Here is a 10,447-nt window from a genome sequence, read left to right on the forward strand (position 1 = left end):
AATACAGCATCAGGGTTCCCAGGTTTGTTGTGAACTGCGCCAAGCGATCAGACTGCACCATCCATGTCATGTAATGAACCCTACAGGATAACTATGAATTTCAACAAATCAATACATTTTAAAAACAGTATATAATATTAACACTGCTATCCATTATCAGTTAGAGGCATATCTATGACCATAGACATAATATATAACTAGACACCATGGTACATGCTGAAAGGGCTTGGAAAGGGCTCTGCACTCTAAACTCGCACCAGAATCAACGCGCAGAGCAAGCAACAATGCCCGTATTTTGTGCAGCTTACTGTTGTAAGGGACAGCATTGACACCAGATGGCGTAGGATTACCTTTAACAAGTAAGATTGAAGAACAATTCGGGTTACTTGTTCATTTATCTTGCTGGGTTAAATCGTAGGCAACTGGACTTCTAGTTTCGCCCCTCATCCGAGAAGCGGATGAGCTACCAATACTAAGTTGGGTCGTTACCTCACACAAAGGAGTGTGGGTATCGGGTCACCCTCCCCTGGTTGTCAGTCATCTGAGGGTTGTTAAGTCGTTAGCTTACCTGAACTGAAAGGGGTGTGAGTTTCCTTCTGGTTTACTTGAAGACATTTCGTCACTCATCCGAAAGGCTTCTTCAGTTCTGAACAGACTAATGGGGAGTCCTGCGACTAATACTAAGTTGGGTCGTTACCTGCATACCTGCTGCTGGTATCAGATACCTGCAGCTCCAACCACTCAGCGACCCAACGACTTACAGGTGACTCTGACAACAATGGAGGGGGACCCTAAACTCACACCCCTTTCAGTTAAGCTAACGACTTAACGACCCTCAGATGACTGACAACCAGGGAGGGTGACCCGATACCCACACTCCTTTGTGTGAGGTAACGACCCAACTTCGTAGCAGGACTCCCCACTCTGTTCAGAACTGAAGAAGCTTCTCGGATGAGTGGCGAAACGTCTTCAAGTAAACCAGAAGTCCAGTTGCCTACGATTTAACCCAGCAAGATACCATGACCTGGATGACTGAGAACCTTCACAGACTTGCCCATTTATAATATGTCATTATAGTGTTCATTATTTGGCCCTCTCTCATTGTTAGTTTTTTTTCCTTCACGTTTTGAAGGTTTCCCAGTGACATAGACTGAGGATTCAAGGGGAAATTTCAATTGGAAGGAAGGGTTTGTTGCAACGGAATATTCTATAGTTTGTAGTGAGCACTTGACGGCGGAGGACTTGGACAGGACAAGTCTGATTGTCTGGTTTAGAGATGCTGCATTTGTACGCTGCATTTGTACTCACACTTTATATCACACTTTTTATCACTTACCTAAACCTGATTTTACCATTTGTTCTGTCTGCATGTGAAACATGTTGGAATGCAGTTTAGATGAGTGAGTGAGTGCGTGTGAGAGAGATACCGGCACCGGTAAATGTAAAGGAACAGTCAAACTTGCAGTTTAAAAAATATGAAACTAATTTATTTATACATTAAATCGCCATACCATTGTGTAGCAATAACCCAGTTTTTGTTCATGGGCAGCACAGGGGATCTTTTAGATTCAATGGATCATGTCTCTGCGCACAAAGGAAACAGGCAACAACAAGTTTTAAGATAGGTATTTATTGACTAAATACTAATAACACACATATACTAACAAAATGACAAAACACAAGACAAACAAAGAACAGACACAGAACGTAAAAGAAGACAAAAGGTAAAATCAGGGTGATGGTGACAGGAGAAAGTTATTGATCAATTATTAATCCCTTAATAACTGAACTAATGACTAACCTATCGTATGTGAGAATCACTGCTGATGAGCAGTGTGTGTGCGTGTGTGCGTGTGTGTGTGTGTGTGTGTGTGTGTGTGTGTCAGTTACTGGACTTTTGACATCAACTCTTCTGAGCAGCTCAGAGATGTAACAGCCTACTTGACTTCAGGAGCTGAGGCTGGGACCCCAGTGATGCTGGATTCTGCATGCGACGTCTCCAAAGTGGGTTGTCCTTGAACAGTGTCGTGTTCTCCAGATGTTTGGTCCTGCCGATGGCGCTTCCTGATCAGCGACTTAGTGCAACTCGCCAGCAGTTCCTTAGCTGGTGATTGTCTGATGGCGCTGGAGGCTTCAGATGCAGTTTGGACTGCAGGTGGCTCAGAGTTTGGGTCAAAAGTTCTGGTAACGATCTGACAAAAATGATTCTTGGTTTGTGGAGAGGATTGAAACGTTGGCTAGGCGTTTGTGATCCTCGAAAACAAGAATCTAAAACTTGTAACATAAAAGAAGAAAAATAGGATTCGTTACAACAAAGCGGTTTGCTAGTTGTAGTCTCCAAAATAAAAGTGTAAAAACTTTGGTTTAACTCTAGGTACTAATACTCAAGCTTAAGAGGCACAACTTGGTTACGGAGAAAGAAAGCGAAGGCTAAGCTGAACGAACGTGCGGCACAAACTTGAAGAATTCTGTAGGAGCGAGAGTACAGAACTCTGGTAAAAGAAAAAGGAGTGCTCAAAGAAAAATGTTGGAAAAATGGTTGCTCTGCTCTGAAAATGATTTGATCTGCTCGTAGGACAAAGGGTGTGTTGCCCTTTTATTATGAGAAGAGGTGGTTTCAGATAACTCATCACTATGCATGAATTGGTCAAGTTAATGTCCAATCACACCTCAAGTAACAAGTTAGAGGAGGAGATACTAGTAGTAATTTACAACTGGTGGGCTCGGTGCCTGTACCAGCCCCCAGGAGACACACATCTGTGGTTTGGAGCCAACGATTAATCTTTTGTGTTCACTAAACACAAACACCATGACACCATGACTCAGTGTGTGAACTCTTGTAAACTACTGGACAGAATGTATCATGAGGTTAAAGACTAGATATCCTAGTATAACTAAGCATCATTACTTATCTAACGATAAGAAAGAATCAGGATCTGTAAGAAGATGACATATGAAATGGTTCAAGGATGTTAGAATGAACATTCTCGAAGAAAGAACACTGAGAAAAGACGTATTGGCATTACACATTTCACGTTGGTGAAGTCTGTATCAAGGCATTAGAGTACATCATCAAAAAAGGGAACATTGTTGAACAGCAAATATCAAAATGCCCATGATTCTAATATCAACCTCAGGTAAACTGGTAGTAAACAGGTAATGTTCTTATATACGAGTATATAACATTATCATGAGACACATAATATGTTTAATACATTTGTTAGGTTACAAATGAAACAAAGGAGTCTCGGAGTCTCAGTCCTGCTCAGCAATGCATGAAAAGGTCTGGAGTTCAATTTGGCCACCAAAGAAGAGAGTGGGGGGAGTTTGAGGATTGGGTCTTTGTCATAAACAGAGTCATAAACTGTGGAAGGGAGGAAGATTATTCTCCCTGCAAGGTTTTTTTCTAATGTCCGCAGTGACATCTTTATGGTTTGAAGCCCAGAGAGTGAGCTTAGAGGAAGGAGGCCCGTTCAAGATGGCTCTTGGTGCCATCTTGATAAGGAGGTTCTGTATTGAGGAGAAGTCAGCAGGGGTCATGCTGGTGTGACCTCAGATGGGCTGATTCACAAGTGGTGAGAAAGGGATGTGGAGGAATGATACCAAGCAGGGTGTCCGCTACAATTGTCTGTCTTTATCAAACTGCATAATACAAAGTATTTCAGTAGGAAACCACGCAAGGGGGACCTGTCCAAGATGGTGGCCACACAGAACATCAGCTCCAATAGGCAGCGCCAGTCGATGAGGTGTCTACCTATGTATGTCTATGACAGCCACCTATTGCTAGCCTGCTATTATACTTCACAGTATGCTCATGGTGGTCTATGAGACTTGTGTGAATAAAAATAGCTGGCTAGAATATATAGCCACTCACTGCAGTGGTGAATATGACCCCAATATTGACTCTGGTTTCTGCTCCTCTCCGGTCATTCCGCCATTGTGATTCATAAGTCCGTGGCTTTGAAGCTGCTGCCACAGGACTTGCAGACTCCGCCCTCTGTGCCGAGCATAGAGACCATATCTGGCAACTCACAATGCCCCTATCACAATTGGCATGTACATGTTAACAAAACACATTGACGGACCCGTCTAGAAATATAAATTAAATAAATTGATTCGACATGTAATTTTTTTTCCGAAAAAAATACACTTTTATTCTGTGCCCCTCTAAACGCACTGTGGACACACACACACACACACACATTACTAACACACTTACTAATAATTAATAAGAAAAGCTCGCCTGAACCTTTCAGATTCATCCTCACAGTTACTTACTTACACCGTTACAGTTTGTTGAGACACGCTTATGTGCAGAAATATAAAAATCATGGTACTACACTGTTCTTATCCAGCAGGGGGCACTGCCTCTCTGGCTGACACATTCTTCTAGAGATGATGCAGTCATGTGACTTTTCCTCAAACTGGTTGAGAATATGAACCATTGAAACATCCACACAGAAGCACAGAACCAGACAGTGGGTGTTTTTTGTGTATTACATTTACTTATGTGCCATCCCCTTGCCCCAATAATCCACAAATACATGTAACTATTATTAATTCAATAATATATTCATACATTACATAGTGACAAAAGAATCACAATACAAAAGACATATTTCCACAAAATATGTGGAATGTTGCATGTCAAAGTTTCGAGTTAATGTGTGTGTACTTGACATGCATTCAAAATATAAAAATAGACTTTTGACTTTTGAGTTAATATACACGTTTTTATATAAATATAAGAATACAAATGTATTTTTAAAATACAAAGATAAAATACAGTCACGCAGTGTACATTTGTATCAAACATTCAATTTTTGGGGATTTTTTTAGCATTCACATACCATAATTATTACATTAAAAACGCAACTTTAACGACAATTGCAGGTCTTTTGTCAAAAATTATTGTTTTCCTTCATTTGCTGTTGAGACAATTAATTTTAGAAGGAACACATAAGTGTCTACTGAATAAATAAAGAAATGGACCAGGACACTCAGCTCTGCCGGACGTCGTGCAGCAGTTTGTTGATTTCGGCCACCAGCTCGCTGGCGTCCACCAGCTCGTGCCGGCTGTCGCTGCGTTTGCCTTGAAGGTGGCAGAGAACCGAATCAAAATCATCCTCTTCGTATTTCTCTGGGATCTCCTCCATGGCCGGCAGCCACTTGGACGAGGGCCCGGGGATTGACATCGGCGTCTGCGCAGTGGCGGACTGTACGAGGGTCGGGCTGACCATGTTTGCGAGCAGCGGGCTGCTGTGGGGTTTGGAGCCGCTGCTCTGGCAGTTGAGCTTGGTGCTGGGCTTCAAGGTGTGGTAGCTGCCACTCAGCTGGTGGCTGGATGATCCGAAGCTGCTTCCTGGGTTCTGGAAGTGCGTGTTGGCGGCCCAAGCTGCCACGCCCTGCTGGTGGACAGAAGGGTTGGCTTTGCCCGGTAGGTGCCCTCGTCTGCGATCTAAGGATCCAGTCATGGCCACGCCGATCCCACTCAAGCTCGTCTCTTTCTGGTTCTCATTGACTTGGACGTATGAGTCCAGACTTTGTGGGAGCAAACGCTGGAACACACTGCTCATCTCTGACAGCAGCGACGTGGTCCCACACATATCTTCATCACCCGCCAACATGACTTCCACCCTCCTCTTCGTCCCCATCTTTTCCACTCAGGTCTTTGCCAAAAGTGGAGAAACTCTGGTTCTGTGTAGAGCTCAGATCCGTGCACGGCTGTGGGGTCTTTTCCTGGGAGGGGAAAGGGAGCAAATGGGCTTCCTCCCCAGGGATGTACAGGTTACTGTGATAGTCTGAAGAGGATGAGGCTGGCAAAGGCAGGGGGGGCATCCAGCACTGATCTGAGTGACCCAGGACACGACACTCCTCCGTGCAGAGACGCATTGCTGGACGAGAAGACAAAGGATGAGTCATTGATCTGGAAACTGTTGTGTGTTGTGTGGAAACTGTTGTATCAACCTGCAATGTCGATACTCAAAATACACTTACATACACTCCTAAGCTAAGCTGAAAAATATGTCAGTTTTGGTTTAAATCATACAGCAGGTGGCTCAGAATCAAAGTTGAAATGTTTATCAGCCAACAAACATTTCTTCTCTGGTGTTTATAAGTGATTTGAAATTTGATGTGCGACTGCCACCTACTGTAGGAGCATCATCTGCTGCCGTTTGCCGATCAACCATTCAACATCTCCTCCTGTATAAAGCCTGGTTTCCCTTTCAAGCCACTTTTATTCAATATCAAATCTTCAGAATGAAAATCTCTAATGGATAAATTAGACAAATAACATGCAAACTTAAAGCCTTCATGAAAGGAGAGCAGCGCTTTAGACTTGTGCTATTGAGGGACTTCATTATGACCTCATTAACATGAAAGGACCATTTATTATACATCTTAGCACACATGAAAAGTGAGACACCACAAACAGCATGAGACTCCAGACTGAGTCCAAATGAAGGATTTACACCAACTGATTTAATAAAAAATGCAAACATGAAGTGAGCATCTGTCAGCGTGATGAAACTCACTGAACTCAGACCACAGAAAATGGGTGCAGAGGCTGTGTTGGTTTGTGGGGGCAGTGGTGGTTTATGACTGTGTGTGTGGAGGGGTGGAAGTACCTGCATGTCTCTTGTGCTGACCGTTAGCTGTTAGTTGCTCAGAAAAGTCACCAAGGATTCGATCCACTGGCGACTCTCTGCCCGGCTCGTAGTCACTGTCACCAGCTTCGCTATCTCCTCGACCGCTGTCCTTCAGACTGAACTTATCCATTTCATTCAGGGCATATCTGTGTGCGCACGCACACGCACACACACACACACACACACACACACACACACACACAACACACACATACCTGACAGTTAGCTAATCATCGCAAACAACAGTGTCAAACAGTGCAGTGTACAAATTAAGCACATGGACGTTCCATCATGAGACAAGACAATGGCGTCATCTCATTACGTCCGCCAAGGATGCCACATTTGTCTGTTCACAATGTGACGCAAAAACTACTGATCAGATTCTCATGAAATTTAAGCAGACGTTTGTTAGTCTATGAACTTGATCTATGATCTGTGTAGACACAGGTGGTTGTTCCATTGCTACTTTGTTCAGGAAATTCACTCGGCAACCAACCAGTGGCGCCAAAGCTTCATAAAGGTGACAGTTACCTCCACCAAGGAGGTTCTGTTTTCAAACTCAGATCTGAACTCTGTGAGTGTGAAGGCAGAAGCTGTTACCTGTAGCTCCTGGTGTATTTGTTGCCTCTGAAGTTTGGCCGTGGCTGGTACTGGCCCTGATGGAGCATGGATAGAAGCTGTGAGACTTGCTACCACAGCAAACAAAGACAAAAAGAAAGAAAAAAGACAAAAATAAAAGAAAAATGAAGAGGGGAAATGAATGGATCAAACACAAGAGCACAAGCACAAGACAACACTGGATGTGTGCTAACTTGGGCGGGGGGGCATGAATTTGACTAGTGAAAACATGAGACAGCGGTTGCAGTTAACCAATGAACAAATACTGTGTATAAAACACTGATGTGTGAAATGTGTCTGCCACAATTAAGAACCTAAATGTAAAACTTGTCTCACCTCCACCTGGGGCGTGGCGTGAGCCAGCTCAAGTGAGAAGTTTTCTGCCACGTGATTGGAAGAGATGGTGACGAGGCTGTTGAGTGACTGTCGGCTGTGGTGACTCGCCCTGCTCCCCAGGGTGACTCTGTCCGGAGTGGGTGAGGGTGAGGGGGAGCGGGGATGGGAACATATCGGCAGACTCCCATTGATTGTGGGGATCAGCGTGATGTCGGCCTTGTGTATCTGCCTAGTCGGTTTCTTTGGGTGGTTCTGGTAGCTGTTCTCTGCCACACGACAGTTTGTAGTTGTGTCTTGGGTCTTTTTTCTCTCGGTTGCAGCGCATGGTGGCAAACGTCACCATGACAACGAGGAGCAATGTGCATACGGCACCCAGAGATATGATGACGATGAGCGACAAATCCAGAGGGGCCTGACTAGTGGGGTAGGGAGGGGGGAGGACGTCCATGTTCTCCTGCAGAGACAGTCTGAGCAGAGCTTGCTGTGGACAGCCGGCTTGTCCCTCTGTCCTGCACCTCGATCCTGATCTCCATCACGTCCCTTGGAGCACGTTCAAGGCTGGCGTTGGTCCTCAGCTCGCAGCGCCATGCGTCCATCACGAACAGCCCATCCTCATTCCCACCACTGATGGTGCAGCTCAGCTCTCCGTTGGCTCCAGCGTCACGGTCTGTGACTTTAAGCGCAGTGATCAGCTGGCCTGGGGACGTGTACTTCCACACCAGAAGTTCAGCTGTGTGATTCCGCAGCGAGGGGGAGTGGATGACGGGTGCGTTGTCGTTCTCATCCAGCACCGTCAGCAGCACACTGGCGTTGGCATAGAGTACCGGGTTGCCTCCATCGCGAGCCTGAATAGTGAAGGAAATCCGGCTGACGTCTTCATGGTCAAAGCTGCGCAAAGCGTAGATAGCTCCGTTTGAGTGGTCAATGGTGACATATGTGGAGATGGGACTCCCCTGTACCAGAGCGTCGATGATAGTGTAGGTTACCTGGCCATTCGTGCCCAGGTCAGGATCAGAGGCCACCACGGTCATCAGATAGGCTCCAGGAGAGTTGTTCTCAGATTTGAATACCTCGTAGCGGTTCTTTTCAAAACGTGGCGGGTTGTCGTTCTCATCCAGGACCTGGACTGTGAAGTGCTTGATGGTGGACAGACTCGGGGAGCCACGGTCCTCAGCTATGACGGTAAGACTGTATTCGGACCTCTTCTCTCTGTCCAGTGAGGTGTTGGTGAGGATCATGTAGTTCTTCTCGTAGGTTTTCTGGAGCCTGAAGTGGCCATGGCCGTGCAGCTGGAAACCAACTCACCATTTAGTCCTGTGTCGCTGTCGTCGATGCGAACCAGAGCTATGAAGGTGTCCACAGGTGCGCCCTCTGAAATGTAGGCCACCTCCTCTTTGCCAGGAGTCATCAGGTTGATGTTGACCTCAGGTTTGTTGTCGTTCACATCCACCACTTTCACTACGATTTTACAAAGTCCTGGGATGGAGTTGGGGCCTAAGTCCTGAGCTTGGACGTCCAGCTCATAGGACACAGAAGTTTCATAGTCCACCATCTTGATGAGGGTGATGTGTCCATTATCCTTGTTGATTTTAAATGTTTGCAGGATCTTTGGGGACACGTGGCTGCTGAAGGAGTAGACGATCTTCCCGCTGGCCCCTTCATCTGGGTCTGTGGCATTTAAATCAATGATCAGAGTCCCCAGCGCAGAGTTCTCCAGCAGGTTTACCACATATGCCTGCTCGTCAAAGGCCGGACTGTTGTCGTTGGAATCAGAGACGCTGATTTTGAGCAAAGTGGATCCAGACTTCGGGGGACGTCCGTTATCTGAGGCGGTGAGATGCAGCTGGTAGCTGGACTGAACCTCCCGGTCCAGCTCCCGCATCACCACCAGCTCTGCATACCTTGGCCCCGTCTGTTCTGGTCCTCACGTCGATCTTGAAGAAGTTGTTCTGGCTCAGAGAGTAAGTATGCAGCGAGTTGTCTCCCACGTCCGCGTCCACGGCGCCGTCCAAAGGGATGCGCGTACCCACCGACGCGCTCTCGGAGATTTCGATGGGGACGATGGCGCGGGAGAAGTGGGGCGAATTGTCGTTTATGTCCAGCACTTCCACCCTCCACGTGAAAGAGCTGCAGGAACTCGGTGGGCAAAGTGACCACATCGAATTCGATGGAACAGTTAAGGTTCTTTTCACAAAGCTTCTCGCGGTCGATTTTTGTGCCGATGCTGATCTCTCCGTCCTCCTCCGGACGGTCAGGAACGGAGTGCTCCCCCGCTGCATCGCGCGGAACCGAAAACTCAGAGAAGCAGGTAGTTTGGATAAAACTCCGGCGACATCCTCCTTTAAACGCGCAATCACCGTCCCCACGCGCTGCTCCTCGTAAACTTTGTATTTGAGAGTTTTGGCGGCGCCGTCGTGCCATAGTGCGACGAGCAGCAGCAGCCGGAGCACAATGCTCTGTCTGCTCCAAAGCGGCTTGGTCCCCATCGTCTGCGCTCTGCGGCAGCCGTCAGCCTCGTCCACAGGGGGAACAAGGGATTTTTAACAGTCTGGCATGTTCCGGTTGTCCTCGGTGCTGGAGCTTCTGCTGCCGCTGCGTCCTGCGCCGTCGAGCGAGTGAAAGTGGAAGGGAGACGCAGATACCAGTGTGCGTGTGTGCGTGCGCACTACCGCAAAAATTGGAACAGTATCTCCGCCCCTCCCACTGCGCCTCCTTTGCAGAGTCCTTCTGCTCTAAATCACCAGAATGACAGCAACGCACACACATACAGGCACACGTCCTGTATCAAACGTGTACCATTCTTCTCTCTTCTTCGTTACAAACTCGTTTTATTTGTGACTGAA

At 46.6% G+C, this 10,447-nt stretch overlaps 1 protein-coding gene across 1 annotated transcript; it reads right to left on the reverse strand.

Annotated features, from left to right (window-relative positions):
• Positions 1-5,000: 5,000 nt before the first annotated feature.
• Positions 5,001-10,090, reverse strand: LOC144742008 (protocadherin-18-like). The gene is given in 12 exon segments (XM_078624505.1): positions 5,001-5,232; positions 5,335-5,612; positions 5,614-5,894; positions 6,630-6,796; positions 7,251-7,306; positions 7,605-7,886; positions 7,888-8,085; positions 8,087-8,898; positions 8,901-9,504; positions 9,506-9,715; positions 9,717-9,850; positions 9,853-10,090. Coding segments are annotated over 12 exon segments (3,492 nt in total).
• Positions 10,091-10,447: the final 357 nt, after the last annotated feature.

Source organism: Lampetra planeri, unplaced genomic scaffold (genome assembly GCF_965212315.1).
Source record: "Lampetra planeri unplaced genomic scaffold, kcLamPlan1.2.h2 scaffold_811, whole genome shotgun sequence".
NCBI lineage: Eukaryota > Metazoa > Chordata > Hyperoartia > Petromyzontiformes > Petromyzontidae > Lampetra > Lampetra planeri.